We start from the raw sequence: 21668 nt of genomic DNA on the forward strand, positions 1-21668 counted from the left end.
CTGGGCCCTGTGTTCCTCTCCCTTCTCCTTCACTACATTTAGCTGGGCCCTGTGTTCCTCTCCCTTCTCCTTCACTACATTTAGCTGGGCCCTGTGTTCCTCTCCCTTCTCCTTCACTACATTTAGCTGGGCCCTGTGTTCCTCTCCCCTTTCCTTCACTACATTTAGCTGGGCCATGTGTTCCTCTCCCTTCTCCTTCACTACATTTAGCTGGGCCCTGTGTCCCTCTCCCTTCTCCTTCACTACATTTAGCTGGGCCATGTGTTCCTCTCCCTTCTCCTTCACTACATTTAGCTGGGCCCTGTGTCCCTCTCCCTTCTCCTTCACTACATTTAGCTGGTCCCTGTGTTCCTCTCCCTTCTCCTTCACTACATTTAGCTGTGACATGTGTTCCTCTCCCTTTTCCTTCACTACATTTAGTTGGGCCCTGTGTTCCCCTCGCTCCTCTTTTAAGTTATTTCACCTCAGTCCGTAGAGCAGCCAGCTCTCTTCAACAGTCATCCATCTCCACCTTCTGCCCTCTCTGGGTCTTGTGGATGGGTGTTGTTGCGCTGGTCTGTTTTGTGTGTTTGTTCTATCTGGATTGTGTGGACTAGATCTCTGAGCTCCACCATGTCTCTCTCCAGCTCTGTGAATGTATCCCTCTCAGTGTGGTGTGTTCAGTGAGGGGGGGGGACTATCCTCGTCTACAGGACAGTTTGAAGAGGTGTGTTGTTCAGTGCTGGGGGGGACTATCCTCTTCTGCAGGGCAGTTTGAAGAGGTGTGTTGTTCAGTGCTGGGGAGACACTATCCTCTTCTGCAGGGCAGTTTTGAAGAGGTGTGTTCAGTGCTGGGGGGGGGACTATCCTCATCTACAGGACAGTTTGAAGAGGTGTGTTCAGTGTGTTGTTCAGTGCTGGGGGTCTATCCTCGTCTGCAGGACAGTTTGAAGAGGTGTGGTGTTCAGTGCTGGGGAGAGACTATCCTCGTCTACAGGACAGTTTGAAGAGGTGTGTTGTTCAGTGCTGGGGGGTTCTATCCTCGTCTACAGGACAATTTGAAAATGTGTGTTCAGTGCTGGGGGGGGGGAGTTCTATCCTCGTCTACAGGACAATTTGAAAAGGTGTGTTGTTCAGTGCTAGGGAGAGACTATCCTCGTCTACAGGACAGTTTGAAGAGGTGTGTTGTTCAGTGCTGGGGGGGAGACTATCCTCGTCTGCAGGACAGTTTGAAGAGGTGTGTTCAGTGCTGGGGGGGGAGACTATCCTCGTCTGCAGGACAGTTTGAAGAGGTGTGTTGTTCAGTGCTGGGAGAGACTATCCTCGTCTACAGGACAGTTTGAAGAGGTCAAATCAAATCAAATGTATTTATATAGCCCTTCGTACATCAGCTGATATCTCAAAGTGCTGTACAGAAACCCAGCCTAAAACCCCAAACAGCAAGCAATGCGGGTGTAGAAGCACGGTGGCTAGGAAAAACTCCATAGAAAGGTCAAAACCTAGGAAGAAACCTAGAGAGGAACCAGGCTATGTGGGGTGGCCAGTCCTCTTCTGGTTGTGCCGGGTGGAGATTATAACAGAACATGGCCAAGATGTTCAAATGTTCATAAATGACCAGCATGGTCGAATAATAGTTAGGCAGAACAGTTGAAACTGGAGCAGCAGCATGGCCAGGTGGACTGGGGACAGCAAGGAGTCATCATGTCAGGTAGTCCTGGGGCATGGTCCTAGGGCTCAGGTCCTCCGAGAGAGAGAAAGAAAGGAGAGAATTAGAGAACGCACACTTAGATTCACACAGGACACCGAATAGGACAGGAGAAGTACTCCAGATATAACAAACTGACCCTAGCTCCCCGACACAAACTACTGCAGCATAAATACTGGAGGCAGAGACAGGAGGGGACAGGAGACACTGTGGCCCCATCCGAGGACACCCCCGGACAGGGCCAAACAGGAAGGATATAACCCCACCCACTTTGCCAAAGCACAGCCCCCACACCACTAGAGGGATATCTTCAACCACCAACTTACCATCCTGAGACAAGGCTGAGTATAGCCCACAAAGATCTCCGCCATGGCACAGCCCAAGTGGGGTGGGGGGGCAACCCAGACAGGATGACCACAACAGTGAATCAACCCACTCAGGTGACGCACCCCCTGCAGGGACGGCATGAGAGAGCCCCAGTAAGCCAGTGACTCAGCCCCTGTAATCGGGTTAGAGGCAGAGAATCCCAGTGGAAAGAGGGGAACCGGCCAGGCAGAGACAGCAAGGGCGGTTCGTTGCTCCAGAGCCTTTCCGTTCACCTTCCCACTCCTGGGCCAGACTACACTCAATCAAATGACCCACTGAAGAGATGAGTCTTCAGTAAAGACTTAAAGGTTGAGACCGAGTTTGCTTCTCTGACATGGGTAGGCAGACCGTTCCATAAAAATGGAGCTCTATAGGAGAAAGCCCTGCCTCCAGCTGTTTGCTTAGAAATTCTAGAAACAATTAGGAGGCCTGCGTCTTGTGACCGTAGCGTACGTGTAGGTATATACGGCAGGACCAAATCAGAGAGATGGGTAGGAGCAAGCCCATGTAATGCTTTGTAGGTTAGCAGTAAAGCCTTAAAATCAGCCCTTGCTTTGACAGGAAGCCAGTGTAGAGAGGCTAGCACTGGAGTAATATGATCAAATATTTTGGTTCTAGTCAGGATTCTAGCAGCCGTATTTAGCACTAACTGAAGTTTATTTAGTGCTTTATCCGGGTAGCCGGAAAGTAGAGCATTGCAGTAGTCTAACCTAGAAGTGACAAAAGAGGGCAGTTTGAAGAGGTGTGTTGTTCAGTGCTGGGGAGAGACTATCCTCGTCTACAGGACAGTTTGAAGAGGTGTGTTCAGTGCTGGGGGTTGTCTATCCTCGTCTACAGGACAGTTTGAAGTGTTGTGTTGTTCAGTGCTGGGGAGACTATCCTCGTCTACAGTACAGTTTGAAGTGTTGTGTTGTTCAGTGCTGGGGGGAGACTATCCTCGTCTATAGGACAGTTTGAAGAGGTGTGTTGTTCAGTGCTGGGGGGAGACTATCCTCGTCTACATGAGTTTGAAGAGGTGATCAGACTGATGGAGTCATCACAGAGAGATATTGTCCTGCTGTGCTCTGTCTTTGATCCTGTAAAAGTCCTGCTGGAACTGCTGGAGGAGGACCTGCACCATTACTGTCCCAGGCCTGTACACGTTGAGAGGTTGTTTCTATTTCTTCAATGTCTAGTATTCTGAGTTTCCACCCTGGGCCAATACCCTCTGTCTTGACATAGGAGTAGTGTGCTCTTATAGCACTGTGCCATGCCCAGGGGATGGTCTGTGTTAATATAGCACTGTGAAATGCCCAGGGGATGGTCTGTGTTAATATAGCACTGTGCCATGCCCAGGGGATGGTCTGTGTTAATATAGCACTGTGCCCAGGGGAGGGTCTGTGTTAATATAGCACTGTGCCATGCCCAGGGGAGGGTCTGTGTTAATATAGCACTGTGCCGTGCCCAGGGGAGGGTCTGTGTTAATATAGCACTGTGCCGTGCCCAGGGGAGGGTCTGTGTTAATATAGCGCTGTGCCCAGGGGAGGGTCTGTGTTAATATAGCACTGTGCCGTGCCCAGGGGAGGGTCTGTGTTAATATAGCACTGTGCCGTGCCCAGGGGAGGGTCTGTGTTAATATAGCACTGTGCCCAGGGGAGGGTCTGTGTTAATATAGCGCTGTGCCCAGGGGAGGGTCTGTGTTAATATAGCGCTGTGCCCAGGGGAGGATCTGTGTTAATATAGCGCTGTGCCCAGGGGAGGGTCTGTGTTAATATAGCGCTGTGCCCAGGGGAGGGTCTGTGTTAATATAGCGCTGTGCCCAGGGGAGGGTCTGTGTTAATATAGCGCTGTGCCCAGGGGAGGGTCTGTGTTAATATAGCGCTGTGCCCAGGGGAGGGTCTGTGTTAATATAGCACTGTGCCCAGGGGAGGGTCTGTGTTAATATAGCGCTGTGCCCAGGGGAGGGTCTGTGTTAATATAGCGCTGTGCCCAGGGAGGGTCTGTGTTAATATAGCGCTGTGCCCAGGGGAGGGTCTGTGTTAATATAGCGCTGTGCCCAGGGGAGGGTCTGTGTTAATATAGCGCTGTGCCGTGCCCAGGGGAGGGTCTGTGTTAATATAGCGCTGTGCCGTGCCCAGGGGAGGGTCTGTGTTAATATAGCGCTGTGCCGTGCCCAGGGGAGGGTCTGTGTTAATATAGCGCTGTGCCGTGCCCAGGGGAGGGTCTGTGTTAATATAGCGCTGTGCCCAGGGGAGGGTCTGTGTTAATATAGCGCTGTGCCCAGGGGAGGGTCTGTGTTAATATAGCACTGTGCCCAGGGGAGGGTCTGTGTTAATATAGCGCTGTGCCCAGGGGAGGGTCTGTGTTAATATAGCGCTGTGCCCAGGGGAGGGTCTGTGTTAATATAGCGCTGTGCCCAGGGGAGGGTCTGTGTTAATATAGCGCTGTGCCCAGGGGAAGGTCTGTGTTAATATAGCGCTGTGCCCAGGGGAGGGTCTGTGTTAATATAGCGCTGTGCCCAGGGGAAGGTCTGTGTTAATATAGCACTGTGCCCAGGGGAAGGTCTGTGTTAATATAGCACTGTGCCCAGGGGAGGGTCTGTGTTAATATAGCGCTGTGCCCAGGGGAAGGTCTGTGTTAATATAGCACTGTGCCCAGGGGAAGGTCTGTGTTAATATAGCGCTGTGCCCAGGGGAAGGTCTGTGTTAATATAGCGCTGTGCCCAGGGGAGGGTCTGTGTTAATATAGCACTGTGCCCAGGGGAGGGTCTGTGTTAATATAGCACTGTGCCCAGGGGAGGGTCTGTGTGGAAAATTAAGTTGCTTATGTTCCCCTCTTTTTAGCAGTCAGCAAATAGGGCCTCTGGATTGTCCTTGAGGAGCTTGTTTTGTACTAATTCTGTACACTGATATGTTTTATATATCGAAGGGGTACTGTACTGTGATGACATCTGCACAGGGATATGTTTTATATATCGAAGGGGTACTGTACTGTGATGACATCTGCACAGGGATATGTTTTATATCGAAGGGGTACTGTACTGTGATGACATCTGCCCACTGATATGTTTTATATCGAAGGGGTACTGTACTGTGATGACATCTGCCCACTGATATGTTTTATATGTACTGTGATGACATCTGCCCACCCACTGATATCTGCACAGGGTTTTATATCGAAGGGGTACTGTACTGTGATGACATCTGCCCACTGATATGTTTTATATCGAAGGGGTACTGTACTGTGATGACATCTGCACAGGGATGTGCCATGGAGCAGGGGACTGAGATCAAAGGACTCTGCATTTGGTTCTGGGAGGCTGTGAAACTTACACATCTCACTTCACACTTCAGTGCTAATTGAAGTTGCAGCCAGGTCAGTTCTGTCCTAGCAGCTTGGTAGTTTAGGAGCCTATTTACTTCGCTTTATATAAGAAAATGACCTAGAGATTATTGAACATTACTCAGTTTTGTTTTGATGGTGTTTCCGCTGTGTTTCTTCTGCAGGTTTTGGTTTGTTAGAAGTTTTTTCTTGATAATATTTGGTAGTAAGAATCCATTCAGGTAATTAGTCCAAAATCAAGGTTTTAGGTATGGAATTTTGATTTGATGGAGAGGGTAGAATTCAATATGTTCTGGTGGGGGGGAAATCAAGGTTTATCTACATTTATCCAACTCTAATTCTATATTTTGCAGAAGAACTCAGTAGCTCATGTCTATGTCCGTCTGTCTCAGCATGATGTAACAATGTACATATGGCCGAAGCTTACTTTGGATATTTACAATATGAAAATAACCAGACATTCAACAATAACAATAAGCATACAGTAGAGGACATGTGCAGGTTGATTGGTCACTCAGATACTGTCCCTCAACTTATAGCAGGCAGCAATGTAGTGCGCTGCCAACCCACAGCTCTCTGCGTCCTCCCCCAACAGGACGGGTAGCCTATCCTCATCAAAGAGGTCTTTGAAACCTTGAATAAGGGTTTCAAATTTGGGGAAATTACACTCTAATTGTTTTATATTTTTGACATTTTGTCAGGAAATGCAGCTCCGTCTCAGGTTCTGCTGTTGTGCAGTGGTTGCACAGCCTTTCCTCTACAGGGAGCCAGGTTTTCCTGTGTCTACCCTTCTCAATGGCAAGGCTGTGCTCACTGAGCCTGTACTTTGTCAAGGTTTTTCTAAGGTTTTGATCAGTAACCATGGTCAAATATTTAGCCACGGTGTACTGTCGATTTAGTGCCAAATAGCACTGCATTTTGCCTTGTGATTCCCAATAAGCAATATAGTATTGTTTTGACGGTGTTGTAATTTGGTTTATTCTGATTGATTGTATGTTCTGGTCCTGAGGCTTCAGTGTGTTCGTAGAACAGGTTTGTGATCTCACCCCCAGGACCAGCTGGATGAGGGGACTCAGCTCTTGGCATTGCAGGGCTTGGTAATGATATGAGAGGGGCTCATTGTATTTTAATGTTTCCAAAACTTAATTGCTCTTTTATGAGTCTTTATTATTAGTGTATATTGGCCTAATTCTGCCCTGCATCCATTGTTTGTAGTTTTCCTCTGGACATGTAGGAGAATCTTACACAACTCTGCATGCAGGGTTTCAATGGGGTGTTTGTCCCATTTGATGAAATCTTGTTTGAATTTGTTTGGTATTTGAAAGCCCTGCGTGCTTTCTCCCTGTTCATTCACTGCCTCATTAAGGTGTCCAGTTGAGCTTATTTTTAAACCTAAGTAATTGTAGTGTGTGCAGTACTCTATATATTTTGTTCCAATTGAGAACTTTGGTCTAATTCCTCGGAACTGGATCTTCTCTGGAAATGATTTGAATATTTTTGGGGTTTACTGCCAGGGCCCAGGTCTGGCAGTACTGCTCTAGCAGGTCCAGGCTCTGCTGTAGGCCATATGCTGTGGGGGTTTACTGCCAGGGCCCAGGTCTGGCAGTACTGCTCTAGCAGGTCCAGGCTCTGCTGTAGGCCATATGCTGTTGGGGTTTACTGCCAGGGCCCTGGTCTGTCAGTACTGCTATAGCAGGTCCAGGCTCTGCTGTAGGCCATATGCTGTGGGGGTTTACTGCCAGGGCCCAGGTCTGGCAGTACTGCTCTAGCAGGTCCAGGCTCTGCTGTAGGCCATATGCTGTTGGGGTTTACTGCCAGGGCCCAGGTCTGGCAGTACTGCTCTAGCAGGTCCAGGCTCTGCTGTAGGCCATATGCTGTGGGGGTTTACTGCCAGGGCCCTGGTCTGTCAGTACTGCTCTAGCAGGTCCAGGCTCTGCTGTAGGCCATATGCTGTGGGGGTTTACTGCCAGGGCCCAGGTCTGGCAGTACTGCTCTAGCAGGTCCAGGCTCTGCTGTAGGCCATATGCTGTGGGGGTTTACTGCCATATGCTGTGGGGGTTTACTGCCAGGGCCCAGGTCTGGCAGTACTGCTCTAGCAGGTCCAGGCTCTGCTGTAGGCCATATGCTGTGGGGGTTTACTGCCAGGGCCCAGGTCTGGCAGTACTGCTCTAGCAGGTCCAGGCTCTGCTGTAGGCCATATGCTGTGGGGGTTTACTGCCAGGGCCCAGGTCTGGCAGTACTGCTCTAGCAGGTCCAAGCTCTGCTGTAGGCCATATGCTGTGGGGGTTTACTGCCAGGGCCCAGGTCTGGCAGTACTGCTCTAGCAGGTCCAGGCTCTGCTGTAGGCCATATGCTGTGGGGGTTTACTGCCAGGGCCCAGGTCTGGCAGTACTGCTCTAGCAGGTCCAGGCTCTGCTGTAGGCCATATGCTGTGGGGGTTTACTGCCAGGGCCCAGGTCTGGCAGTACTGCTCTAGCAGGTCCAGGCTCTGCTGTAGGCCATATGCTGTGGGGGTTTACTGCCAGGGCCCAGGTCTGGCAGTACTGCTCTAGCAGGTCCAAGCTCTGCTGTAGGCCATATGCTGTGGGGGTTTACTGCCAGGGCCCAGGTCTGGCAGTACTGCTCTAGCAGGTCCAGGCTCTGCTGTAGGCCATATGCTGTGGGGGTTTACTGCCAGGGCCCAGGTCTGGCAGTACTGCTCTAGCAGGTCCAGGCTCTGCTGTAGGCCATATGCTGTGGGGGTTTACTGCCAGGGCCCAGGTCTGGCAGTACTGCTCTAGCAGGTCCAGGCTCTGCTGTAGGCCATATGCTGTGGGTGACAGCAGGCATAGGTCATCTGAGAAGAGTAGGCATTTAACTGCTGAATTGTGGAGACTAACACGAGGGGCAGAGGATTTTTCTAGAATAGTGGCCAATTTGTTGATGTAAATATTGAAGAATGCAGGGCTCAGATTGCAACCCTGGCGAAGGCCCCGCCCCTGGTTAAAGAATTCTGTTATTTTCTTGCCAATTTTAATGCTACACGCATTGCCAGTATACATTGATTTAATTATGTCATATGTTTTACCCCCTACACCACTTTCAATAACTTTGTAGAACAGTCCTGTATGCCAAATATAATCAAATGCTTTTTGGAAGTGGATAAAGCAAGCATATATTTTGGTATTATTTTGGTGGACATGTTTATCTATCAGGGTGTGTAGGGTGTAAATATGATCAGTCTTGTGATGTTTTGGTATAAATCCAATTTGGCTTTTACTCAAGACATTGTGCTTATTAAGGAAGTTTAGAACTCTTTTACATTTATAATACTAAAGAAAACCTTCCCCAGGTTACTGTTCACACAAATGCCTCTATTGTTTGGGTCAAATTTGTCTCCGTTCTTAAAGATTGGGGTTATGAGTCCTTAATTCCAGATGTCAGGGAAATAACCTACGCTCAGGATCAAATTAAACAGTTTTAATATATACAATTGAAATTTTGATCTAGTGTGTTTGAGAATCTCATTTGGGATGCCATCAGGTGCCCATGCTGTATTCATTTTTGATGTTGTACATCTTACTGGGCTGTGAATGTGTGGTTGTTTCCATGTCTATTCTTTTGAGGATCAGTGTAGTTTAGCTGTGATCAGACTCTCTCTCTCTCTCTCTCTCCAGATCAACCATAAGTATTCAGAGAGGAGATTGTTGGTAGCAGAGGCCTGTGGAGCCTTAGCACCTTACCTGCCTGTAAGACACACACACACACACACACACACACACACACACACACACACACACACACACACACACACACACACACACACACACACACACACACAATCTGTCTCTCTCTGTCACATACATGCATACACACACAGGTACTTAAACTCATGTTATCACACAGCTTATCTGCCTGTTAGACACACACACACACACACACACACACACACACACACACACACACACACACACACACACACACACACACACACACACACACACACACACACACACACGTGTAGCTGAGTGTGTGTTCTCACTCTGCCTATGTGTTTGTGTTAACAGAAGGAGATGCGTAGCTCCCTGGTGTTGTCCATGCTGCAGCAGATGCTGGCTGAAGACAAGGCAGACATGGTCAGAGAGGCCGTGGTCAAAAGCCTTGCTATCATCATGGGATACATCGACGACCCCGACAAGTACTCCCAGGTGTGTGTGTGCACGTGCGTTATAAAAAGGCTTTTATAACACATCTTGTGTTTGGTTAAATGAACTGTGGTCATGTTATAGTGACTGTGGTCGTGTTGTGTTCATGTTGCGGTCAGGGTTTTGAGTTGATGTTGTTGTCCCTCGGTGACCCATCGGAGAGGGTGGTCAGTGCTATCCACCAGGTGTTCATCCCAGCATTCGCTGCCTGGACCACAGAGCTGGGAATCCTCCAGACCACTCTCATCCCCTCTCTGCTGGCCCGCATAGAGAAACTTCTCAAGGTAGGTAGTCCCACAGGGCTTTGGTTATTTGACATGTGTAAGAAAATAATGTGCTTTTGATCTCAATAGATCAATAAGGTTGATCAATCCAGATGGAGAAGCTCTAACTCTCCTCTCTCTGTCACTCTTCATTTCTGTCTCTCTCTCTTGCTTCCTCTTTCTCTCTCTCCAATTTTACTCTCTCTACCCACCCCCCCAACCCCCAAGCAGGGTGAACATGGTCTTGATGAACACAAGCTCCACATGTTCCTGTCGGCCCTCCAGTCTCTCATCCCTCCTCTGTTTTCTGTGGTGCTCCAGAACGCTCCCTTCACACACAGGCTCACCCTGCAGGGAGACACCCTCCCCCCCATAGAGGGTAGGAAACACACAGGCTCACCATGCAGACAGGGGTAGGGAAAACACAGGCTCACCCTGCAGGGACCCCCCCCCCCATAGAGGGTAGGAAACACAGGCTCACCCTGCAGGGAGACCCCCCCCCATAGAGGGTAGGAAACACAGGCTCACCCTGCAGGGAGACACCCCCCCCCCATAGAGGGTAGGAAACACAGGCTTAGGAAACCCTGCAGGGAGACACCCCCCCCCCCCATAGAGGGTAGGAAACACAGGCTCACCCTGCAGGGGAGACAGGCTCACCCCCATAGAGGGTAGGAAACACAGGCTTACCCTGCAGGGAGACACCCCCCCCCCATAGAGGGTAGGAAACACACAGGCTCACCCTGCAGGGAGACACCCCTCCCATAGCCGGTAGGAAACACACAGGCTCACCCTGCAGGGAGACACCCCCTCCCATAGCCGGTAGGAAACACACAGGCTCACCCTGCAGGGAGACCCCCCCCCCCATAGAGGGTAGGAAACACACAGGCTCACCCTGCAGGGAGACACCCCCTCCCATAGCCGGTAGGAAACACACAGGCTCACCCTGCAGGGAGACCCCCCTCCATAGAGGTTAGGAAACATACAGGCTCACCCTGCAGACGGTAGGAAACACACAGGCTCACCATGCAGGAGAGACCCCCCCCCCCCATAGAGGGTAGGAAACACACAGGCTCACCATGCAGGGAGACACACAGGCTCACCATGCAGGAGACCCCCCCATAGAGGGTAGGAAACACACAGGCTCACCATGCAGGGAGACCCCCCCCATAGAGGGTAGGAAACACAGGCTCACCGTGCAGGGAGCCCCCCTCCATAGAGGGTAGGAAACACACAGGCTCACCCTGCAGGGGAGACCCCCCCCCCCCATAGAGGGTAGGAAACACACAGGCTCACCCTGCAGGGAGACACCCCCTCCCATAGCCGGTAGGAAACACACAGGCTCACCCTGCAGGGAGACACCCCCCTCCCCCATAGAGGGTAGGAAACACAGGCTCACCGCGCAGGGAGACCCCCCCCCCCTCCCATAGAGGGTAGGAAACACACAGGCTCACCCTGCTGGGAGACCCCCCCCCCCATAGAGGGTAGGAAACACACAGGAAGTTGGAAGCCAGTAACCTTGCTATGTTTTGACTACCATATTCTCCCAAATCTCTAGTATTTTGCTTCCCTGACCTTCAACCCTTGACCCCTGACCTATGACTCCTGTTTGACCCCTCAGTGACGCGGTTCCCTCGGCCAGCGTCTCCTCTTCAGGATGTAGCGACTATCGTGGGGAGCCGGGAGATGCTGAGCGGCCTCCTCATCCTCTATGATTACCAGCTAGAACATGAGGGCACTACGGGCTGGGACAGTCTGCTGTGGGTGGTCAATCAACTGTGAGTGGTCTATACACTACACACACATGTACACTGAGTGGACAAAACATTAGGAACACAACGGATCTTTCCATGACAGACTGACCAGGTGAATCCAGGTGAAAGCAGTAATCCCTTATTGATGTTAAATCCACTTCAACCAGTGTAGATGAACGGGAGGAGACAGGTTAAAGAAGGATTTTTAAGCAGTAAGCTAATTAAAGCATATATTGTGTATGTGTGCCATTTAGTGGGTGAATAGGCAACACAAGATGTAAGTGCCGTTGAACAGGTTATGGTGGTAGTTGCCAGGCTCACCGGTTTGTGTCAAGAACTGCAACACTGCTGGGTTTTTCACGCTCATTTCCCATGTGTATCAAGAATAGTCCACCACCCAAAGGCACTCCAGCCAACAAACATTAGCAGTAGAATGGCCTTACTGAAAACCTCCGTGACTTTCAACGTCACACCGTCATAGGATGCCACCTTTCCCACAAGTCAGTTCGTCAAATTTCTGCCCTGCTAGAGCTGCCCTGGTGCTGTTATTCTGCACTGCTAGAGCTGCCCTGGTGCTGTTATTCTGCACTGCTAGAGCTGCCCTGGTGTTGTTATTCTGCCCTGCTAGAGCAACCCTGGTCAACTGTAAGTTATTGTGAAGTGGAAACATCTAGGAGAAACAATGGCTCAGCCACAAAGTGGTAGTCCACACAAGCCCACAGAACGGGACTGCCAAAGGCTGAAGCACGTAGCACGTAAATATCATCTGTCCTCAGTTGCAACACTCACTACCAAGTTCCAAACTTCCTCTTGAAGCAACGTCAGCACAATAACTTCATCGGGAGCTTCATGAAATGGTTTTCTGACTAAGCAGCTGCACACAAGCCTAAGATCACCATGCGCAATGTGAAGCGTCGACTGGAGTGATGTAAAGCTCTCGCTGCCATTGGACTCTGGAGCAGTGGAAACACGTTCTCTGGAGTGATGAATCACTCTTCACCATCTGGCAGTCCGGCGAACAGACCTGGGTTTGGTGGATGCCAGGAGAACGCTACCTGCCCCAATGCATAGTGCCAACTGTAAAGTTTGGTGGATGAGAAATAATGGTCCGGTGTTATTTTTCATTGTTCGGGCTAGGCAACTTAGTTCCAGTAAAATAAATCTTAACGCTACAGCATACAATGTCATTCTAGATGATTCTGTGCTTCCAACTTTGTGGCAACAGTTTGGGGAAAGCCCTTTCCTGTTTCAGTATGACAATGCCCCCATGCACAAAGCAAGGTTCATACAGAAATGGTTTGTTTAGATTGGTGTGGAAGAACTTGACTGGCCTGCACAGAGCCCTAACCTCAACCCCATTGAACACCTTTGGGATGAATTGGAATGCGGACTGCTAGCCAGGCCTAATCACCCTAATCATCAGTGCCCGACCTCACTAATGCTCTTGTGGCTGAATGGAAGCAATGTTCCAACATCTAGTGGAAAGCCTTCCCAGGAGAGTGGAGGCTGTTATAGCAGCAATGTTCCAACATCTAGTGGAAAGCCTTCCCAGGAGAGTGGAGGCTGTTATAGCAGCAATGTTCCAACATCTAGTGGAAAGCCTTCCCAGGAGAGTGGAGGCTTTTATAGCAGCAATGTTCCAACATCTAGTGGAAAGACTACCCAGGAGAGTGGTGGCTGTTATAGCAGCAATGTTCCAACATCTAGTGGAAAGCCTACCCAGGAGAGTGGAGGCTGTTATAGCAGCAATGTTCCAACATCTAGTGGAAAGACTTCCCAGGAGAGTGGAGGCTGTTATAGCAGCAATGTTCCAATATCTAGTGGAAGGCCTTCCCAGGAGAGTGGAGGCTGTTATAGCAGCAATGTTCCAACATCTAGTGGAAAGCCTACCCAGGAGAGAGGAGGCTGTTATAGCAGCAATGTTCCAACATCTAGTGGAAAGACTTCCCAGGAGAGTGGAGGCTGTTATAGCAGCAATGTTCCAACATCTAGTGGAAAGACTTCCCAGGAGAGTGGAGGCTGTTATAGCAGCAATGTTCCAACATCTAGTGGAAAGCCTTCCCACGTGTCCACATACTTTTGGTCATGTAGTGTATATACAAACACACACACACACACACGTATGCTCGCACGCACACATAACCCCCCCCCCTCTCTCTCCAGTCTTCCGCAGCTGATAGAGATAGTAGGTGGTATTACTGTAACCTCCACTACGTGTGTCCATGAGTTCTCACGCTTCTTCTGGAGACTCTGCCGCACGTTTGGCAAGATCTTCACTAACACGAAGGTAAGAATGTGTACTGGTCTGCTGTTGGCCTCGTGCTGGACACAATATGCACTTTCCGATTCATTTCATTGGTGCTGACTATAGCGGGGTGTCCTCTCTCGTTCAGGTAAAACCACAGTTCCAGGAGATCCTACGGCTCTCTGAAGAGAATGTTGGTAAGTGGAAGACACACACACACACACACCTTTCGTAAACAATCTGTTTTATTGGGATTAGTAGGATTGGGTGTTTCCCTGTCTCTCCTCATCCTCTGACTATTTCCGAAGTTTAAACGAGCGCGTGGTGCCAATACCTCTCCCGTGTGTTTTTGTTTGCGTCCTGTCTTGTGTGCATGCCAAATATGCTCTGTTTTATAAACCTACTGAAGTGGAAATAAGTTACACGGTCGTATGTCACATTCTCTTTCTCCAGTGTTTGTTCTCTCTCTCCTAGATGCTTTAACCGGGAATGCTGTTCTGACCAAGGCTACAGTTCCAGTCTATGCTACAGGTGTACTGACATGCTACAATCAGGTAAACAAGTGGGGTTTTGTGCATCGGGACAGTGATCCATCTGTCTAATTACTTGGTCCTTCCACTTTCATATTTTAGGTAGAAATTGTGCACAAATATAGAATTTAAAAGCCTGTTATATTAAATTAAGTCCTCTTTAGTATAGACCACATGGAAAATTCAATGAATCAGGTGCTTCTGTATGAAGGGAGACGTGCATTATGACACCTGTGTGAATCCTCTGTTACGTCTAGGAAGAATTTAACCCACAACATCTCTCCAAGTTTCACCATCGTTGTCAGGCCCTGGTTATTTTGTTGCTTTGACAAAGTGGTTTCTGGAGAGGATTGTTTATTAATCCCTCTAGCTGTCCCTCATTCTAAGGTCAACCTTGTTGCTTAAACTGAATTCTCCTTTTAATAAGGTGAAACTATTCCTTTTTATATATATACATCTAATAGTGAAATCATAGTGTAAAAGAAGGTGATCTGGTTCTACTCTTTTTGGCCTATTTCTGCTTTATGGTGGAAAACTGAGTGAGTCCAGTATAACACAGCAACACTGTTAGATAGATAGACAGGACAGAAATGTTTGAACAATCAAAGTAATGTGAAGCTTGTGTTCAATTGCCAGTCCCTGTTGCACAAAATAAGTTCCATTTCCCCTGGCTGATTTTAATATGAAATCTTCACTACTGATTTAACCTTATGATGTTGGAAAACGTGTTTGTTTATTCAGTTGAACATGTGCTCTTCATGAATGTTACATTTTGTTGAAATAAACAACAACAAAAAAACAACTGACACTCAGCATAGTCTGTGTGTAACATACGTGTGTGTAACGTACGTGTGTGTAACGTGCCCGTGTGTGTAACGTGCCCGTGTGTGTAACGTGCCCGTGTGTGTAACGTGCCCGTGTGTGTAACGTGCCCGTGTGTGTGTAACGTGCCCGTGTGTGTAACGTGCCCGTGTGTAACGTGCCCGTGTGTGTAACGTGCCCGTGTGTGTAACGTGCCCGTGTGTGTGTAACGTACGTGTGTGTAACGTACGTGTGTGTAACGTGCCCGTGTGTGTAACGTGCCCGTGTGTGTAACGTGCCCGTGTGTGTAACGTGCCCGTGTGTGTAACGTGCCCGTGTGTGTAACGTGCCCGTGTGTGTAACGTGCCCGTGTGTGTAACGTGCCCGTGTGTGTAACGTGTGTGTAACGTGTGTGTAACGTGTGTGTAGCGTGCCCGTGTGTGTAACGTGTAACGTGCCCGTGTGTGTAACGTGCCCGTGCCCGTGTGTAACGTGCCCGTGTGTGTAACGTGCCCGTGTGTGTGTAACGTGCGTGTGTGTAACGTACGTGTGTGTAACGTGCCCGTGTGTAACGTGCCCGTGTAACGTGCCCGTGTGTGTAACGTGCCCGTGTGTGTAACGTGCCCGTGTGTGTAACGTGCCCGTGTGTGTAACGTGTGTAACGTGCCCGTGTGTGTGTAACGTGCCCGTGTGTGTAACGTGCCCGTGTGTGTAACGTGCCCGTGTGTGTAACGTGCCCGTGTGTGTAACGTGCCCGTGTGTGTAACGTGTGTGTAACGTGTGTGTAACGTGTGTGTAACGTGCCCGTGTGTGTAACGTGCCCGTGTGTGTAACGTGCCCGTGTGCGTAACGTGCCCGTGTGCGTAACGTGCCCGTGTGCGTAACGTGCCCGTGTGCGTAACGTGCCCGTGTGCGTAACGTGCCCGTGTGCGTAACGTGCCCGTGTGCGTAACGTGCCCGTGTGCGTAACGTGCCCGTGCGTGCACGTGCCGTAACGTAACGTGCCCGTGTGCGTAGCGTGCCCGTGCGTGCCCGTGTGCGCGTGCCCGTGTGCGTATGCGTGCCCGTGCGTAACGTGCCCGTGTGCGTAACGTGCCCGTGTGCGTAACGTGCCCGTGTGCGTAACGTGCCCGTGTGCGTAACGTGCCCGTGTGCGTAACGTGCCCGTGTGCGTAACGTGCCCGTGCGCGTAACGTGCCCGTGCGTGTGTAACGTGCCCGTGCGTGTGCCCGTGCGTGTGTGTAACGTACGTACCCGTGCGTGTGTGTAACGTGACGTACCCGTGCCCGTGCGTGTAACGTGCGTGTGTGTAACGTGCGCGCGTGTTCCACCAGGATGAGGATCGTAAGCTGCTGGTTGGTTTCCTAGAGGACGTCATGACAACCCTGTCTCTCTCCCATGCCCCTCTGGACAGCCTCAAAGCCTCCTTCATAGAGCTGGGGTAATGCACACCCGGACATGCGCACGGGCGGACACTGACCCACACGCGCGCTGACGGACACTGACCCACGCGCTGACGGACACTGACCCGTGCGCGCACTGACCCGCGCGCGCACGCTGACGGACACTGACCCGCGCGCGCGCTGACGGACACTGACCCACGCGCGCGCTGACGGACACTGACTGACCCACCGCGCGCGCTGACGGACACTGACCCGGCGCGCTGACGGACACTGACCCACCCCCGCTGACGCGCGCGCTGACGGACACTGACCCACCCGCGCGCTGACGACACTGACCCACCGCGCGCGCGCTGACGGACACTGACCCACCCGCGCGCGCTGACGGACACTGACCCACCCGCGCGCGCTGACGGACACTGACCCACCCGCGCGCGCTGACGGACACTGACCCACGCGCGCGCTGACGGACACTGACCCACCCGCGCGGCGCTGACGGACACTGACCCACCCACGCGCGCGCTGACGGACACTGACCCACCCCGCGCGCGCTGACGGACACTGACGCGCTGACGGACACTGACCCACCCGACCGCGCGCTGACGGACACTGACCCACCCGCGCGCTGACGGACACTGACGGACACTGACCCACCCGCGCGCTGACGGACACTGCGCGCTGACGGACACTGACCCACCCCCGCGCGCTGACGGACACTGACCCACCCGCGCGCTGACGGACACTGACCCACCCGCGCGCGCTGACGGACACTGACCCGCCCGCGCGCGCGCTGACGGACACTGACCCACCCGCGCGCGCGCTGACGGACACTGACCCACCCGCGCGCGCGCTGACGGACACTGACCCACCCGCGCGCGCGCTGACGGACACTGACCCACCCGCGCGCTGACGGACACTGACCCCCGCGCGCGCTGACGGACACTGACCCACCCGCGCTGCGGACACTGACCCACCGCGCGCTGACGGACACTGACCCACCCGCGCGCGCGCTGACGGACACTGACCCGCGCGCCGGACACTGCGCGCTGACGGGACCCACTGACGCGCTGACGGACACTGACCCACCCGCGCGCCTGCGGACACTGCTGACGGACACTGACCCACCCCCGCGCTGACGGACACTGACCCACCCGCGCGCGCTGACGGACACTGACCCCCCCGCGCTGACGGACACTGACCCACCCGCGCGGACACTGCTGACGGACACTGACCCACCCGCGCGCGCTGACGGACACTGACCCACCGGACACTGACACTGACCCACCGCGCGCTGACGGACACTGACCCACCCGCGCGCGCGGACACTGACCCCACCCGCGCGCGGACACTGACCCACGCTGACGGACGCGCTGACGGACACTGACCCACCCGCGCGCGCGCTGACGGACACTGACCCACCCGCGCGCGCGCTGACGGACACTGACCCACCCGCGCGCGCGCTGACGGACACTGACCCACCCGCGCGCGCGCTGACGGACACTGACCCACCCGCGCGCGCTGACGGACACTGACCCACCCCGCGCGCGCTGACGGCTGACGGACACTGACCCACCCGCGCGCGCGCTGACGGACACTGACCCACCCGCGCGCGCGCTGACGGACACTGACCCACCCGCGCGCGCGCTGACGGACACTGACCCACACGCACACACGCTGACGGACACTGACCCGCGCACACGCGGGCGGGACACTGACCGTGAAATATATACATGTGTGTTATTTACTTTGAACTCCCTCTCCCTAGATCTTCCCCTCTCTTCCCTCCTCTCACTCTCCTTCCTCTCACACTCTCCTCAATTCAATTCAATTCAATTCAATTCAAGGGCTTTATTGGCATGGGAAACATGTGTTAACATTGCCAAAGCAAGTGAGGTAGACAACATACAAAGTGAATATATAAAGTGAAAAACAACAAAAATTAACAGTAAACATTGCACATACAGCAGTTTCAAAACAAATGTCATATTATATATATATACAATGTACAAATAGTTAAAGGACACAAATAAATATGGGTTGTATTTACAATGGTGTTTGTTCTTCACTGGTTGCCCTTTTCTCGTGGCAACAGGTCACAAATCTTGCTGCTGTGATGGCACACTGGAATTTCACCCAGTAGATATGGGAGTTTTGAAAATTGGATTTTTTTCGAATTCTTTGGATCTGTGTAATCTGGGGGAAATATGTCTCTCTAATATGGTCATACATTGGGCAGGAGGTTAGGAAGTGCAGCTCAGTTTCCACCACATTTTGTGGGCAGTGAGCACATAGCCTGTCTTCTCTTGAGAGCCAGGTCTGCCTACAGCAGCCTTTCTCAATAGCAAGGCTATGCTCACTGAGTCTGTACATAGTCAAAGCTTTCCTTTAATTTTGGGTTAGTCACAGTGGTCAGGTATTCTGCCGCTGTGTACTCTCTGTGTAGTGCCAAATAGCATTCTAGTTTGCTCTGTTTTTTTGTTAATTCTTTCCAATGTGTTAAGTAATTATCTTTTTGTTTTCCTGGGGCTCTGTAGGGTGTGTTTGTGTTTGTGAACAGAGCCCCAGGACCAGCTTGCTTAGGGGACTCTTCTCCAGGTTCATCTCTCTGTAGGTGATGGCTTTGTTATGGAAGGTTTGGGAATCACTTCCTTTTAGGTGGTTGTAGAATTTAACGGCTCTTTTCTGGATTTTGATAATTAGTGGGTATCGGCCTAATTCTGCTCTGCATGCATTATTTGGTGTTCTACGTTGTACACGGAGGATATTTTTGCAGAATTCTGCGTGCAGAGTCTCAATTTGGTGTTTGTCCCATTTTGTGAAGTCTTGGTTGTTGAGCGGACCCCAGACCTCACAACCATAAAGGGCAATGGGCTCTGACTGATTCAAGTATTTTTAGCCAAATCCTAATTGGTATGTTGAAATGTATGTTTCTTTTGATGGCATAGAATGCCCTTCTTGCATTGTCTCTCAGATCGTTCACAGCTTTGTGGAAGTTACCTGTGGCGCTGATGTTTAGGCCAAGTATGTATAGTTTTTTGTGTGCTCTAGGGCAACAGTGTCTAGATGGAATTTGTATTTGTGGTCCTGGTGACTGGACCTTTTTTGGAACACCATTATTTTGGTCTTACTGAGATTTACTGTCAGGGCCCAGGTCTGACAGAATCTGTGCATAAGATCTAGGTGCTGCTGTAGGCCCTCCTTGGTTGGTGACAGAAGCACCAGATCATCAGCAAACAGCAGACATTTGACTTCGGATTCTAGCAGGGGGAGGCCGGATGCTGCAGACTTTTCTAGTGCCCGCGCCAATTCGTTGATATATATATATACATTTACATTTACATTTAAGTCATTTAGCAGACGCTCTTATGTTGAAGAGGGTGGGGCTTAAGCTGCATCCCTGTCTAACCCCACGACCCTGTGTGAAGAAATGTGTTTTTTGCCAATTTTAACCGCACACTTGTTGTTTGTGTACATGGATTTTATAATGTCGTATGTTTTACCCCCAACACCACTTTCCATCAGTTTGTATAGCAGACCCTCATGCCAGATTGAGTCGAAGGCTTTTTTGAAATCAACAAAGCATGAGAAGACTTTGCCTTTGTTTTGGTTTGTTTGGTTGTCAATTAGGGTGTGCAGGGTGAATACATGGTCTGTTGTACGGTAATTTGGTAAAAAGCCAATTTGACATTTGCTCAGTACATTGTTTTCATTGAGGAAATGTACGTCACTCTCTCCCTCCTCTCACTCTCTCCCTCCTCTCACTCTCTCCCTCCTCTCACTCTCTCCCTCCTCTCACTCTCTCCCTCTGTCCCTCTCTTTTCCACACCTCCTCTCTCCATCTCTCTCTCTCAGAGCTAACCCAGTGTACCATGACATGTTACTGACAGTACTGTGGTATGGTGTGGTCCACACCTCCTCTCTCCATCTCTCTCTCTCAGAGCTAACCCAGTGTACCATGACATGTTACTGACAGTACCAGTCCACACCTCCTCTCTCCATCTCTCTCTCTCAGAGCTAACCCAGTGTACCATGACATGTTACTGACAGTACTGTGGTATGGTGTGGTCCACACCTCCTCTCTCCATCTCTCTCTCTCTCTCTCTCTCTCTCTGAGCTAACCCAGTGTACCATGACATGTTACTGACAGTACTGTGGTATGGGGTGGTCCACACCTCCTCTCTCCATCTCTCTCTCTCAGAGCTAACCCAGTGTACCATGACATGTTACTGACAGTACTGTGGTATGGTGTGGTCCACACCTCCTCTCTCCATCTCTCTCTTCAGAGCTAACCCAGTGTACCATGACATGTTACTGACAGTACTGTGGTATGGTGTGGTCCACACCTCGGCTCTGGTCCGGTGTACTGCTGCATGTATGTTTGAGGTACGACACCCTGCCGCGACACACCACACACACACGTTAACTCACTGAACAAAAAGCTTTATATTCTATTGGCTAATGTCAGACCATGGATTCTAAAGGGTTTTCAGTTGCATTATGCAAACTGAACTATACTGGTTTGCCTCCCTGTGTCTTTCCCCTGCAGCAGCCTCTGCTTGTTATTGCCTTCCCTTTTAATGGCCTGATTTAGATTTGAATCCCTAACCCCATCCCAGAGCCAGAACCACTTCCTTGTGAACACATAAGAGGTAGGAGCGAGGGAAAAGCCTAGGACTGAAATGGAATAAGACCTAGATAAAATACACTCTTGGTGAAGAGATGTAGCATTCTCCCCCTTCCCCTTTCACCGTCATAGTGGTATAGACCCTCCCCCTTCACTGTCATAGTGGTATAGACCATCCCCCTTCACTGTCATAGTGGTATAGACCCTCCCCCTTCACTGTCATAGTGGTATAGACCCTCCCCTTCACTGTCATAGTGGTATAGACCCCCCTCCCCCTTCACTGTCATTTTGGTATAGATACCAGACACCCCTCTCCCCCTTCACTGTCATTTTGGTATAGACACCCCCTTCGCTGTCATTTTGGTATAGACACCCCCTTCGCTGTCGTAGTGGTATAGACACCCCCTTCAGTGTCATAGTGTCATCAGTGGTATAGACAGTGTCCCCCTTCAGTGTCATAGTGGTATAGACACCCCCTTCAGTGTCATAGTGGTATAGA

General features: G+C 50.9%; 1 protein-coding gene across 8 annotated transcripts in view; it reads left to right on the top strand.

Moving 5' to 3' along the window:
• LOC124039494 (RAB11-binding protein RELCH homolog) overlaps positions 1–21668 on the top strand; it is a 74243-nt gene that overhangs the window by 34251 nt on the left and 18324 nt on the right. For 7 of the 8 annotated variants that reach the window (XR_006839582.1, XR_006839583.1, XM_046355514.1 and 4 more), the window contains 10 exons: positions 9028–9099; positions 9418–9558; positions 9675–9839; positions 10047–10197; positions 11437–11593; positions 13733–13856; positions 13963–14011; positions 14289–14368; positions 16480–16586; positions 20829–20928. Coding sequence is in view for 6 of the 8 variants with exons in the window: in XM_046355514.1 (XP_046211470.1) it covers positions 9028–9099; positions 9418–9558; positions 9675–9839; positions 10047–10197; positions 11437–11593; positions 13733–13856; positions 13963–14011; positions 14289–14368; positions 16480–16586; positions 20829–20928 (1146 nt within the window). In the remaining 2 variants the exon portion in view is untranslated. The remainder of the gene's footprint in view (positions 1–9027; positions 9100–9417; positions 9559–9674; positions 9840–10046; positions 10198–11436; positions 11594–13732; positions 13857–13962; positions 14012–14288; positions 14369–16479; positions 16587–20828; positions 20929–21668) is intronic. The other variant, XM_046355515.1, reaches the window with a different exon arrangement.

Source organism: Oncorhynchus gorbuscha, linkage group LG07, assembly GCF_021184085.1.
Source record: "Oncorhynchus gorbuscha isolate QuinsamMale2020 ecotype Even-year linkage group LG07, OgorEven_v1.0, whole genome shotgun sequence".
Taxonomy (NCBI): Eukaryota; Metazoa; Chordata; class Actinopteri; order Salmoniformes; family Salmonidae; genus Oncorhynchus; species Oncorhynchus gorbuscha.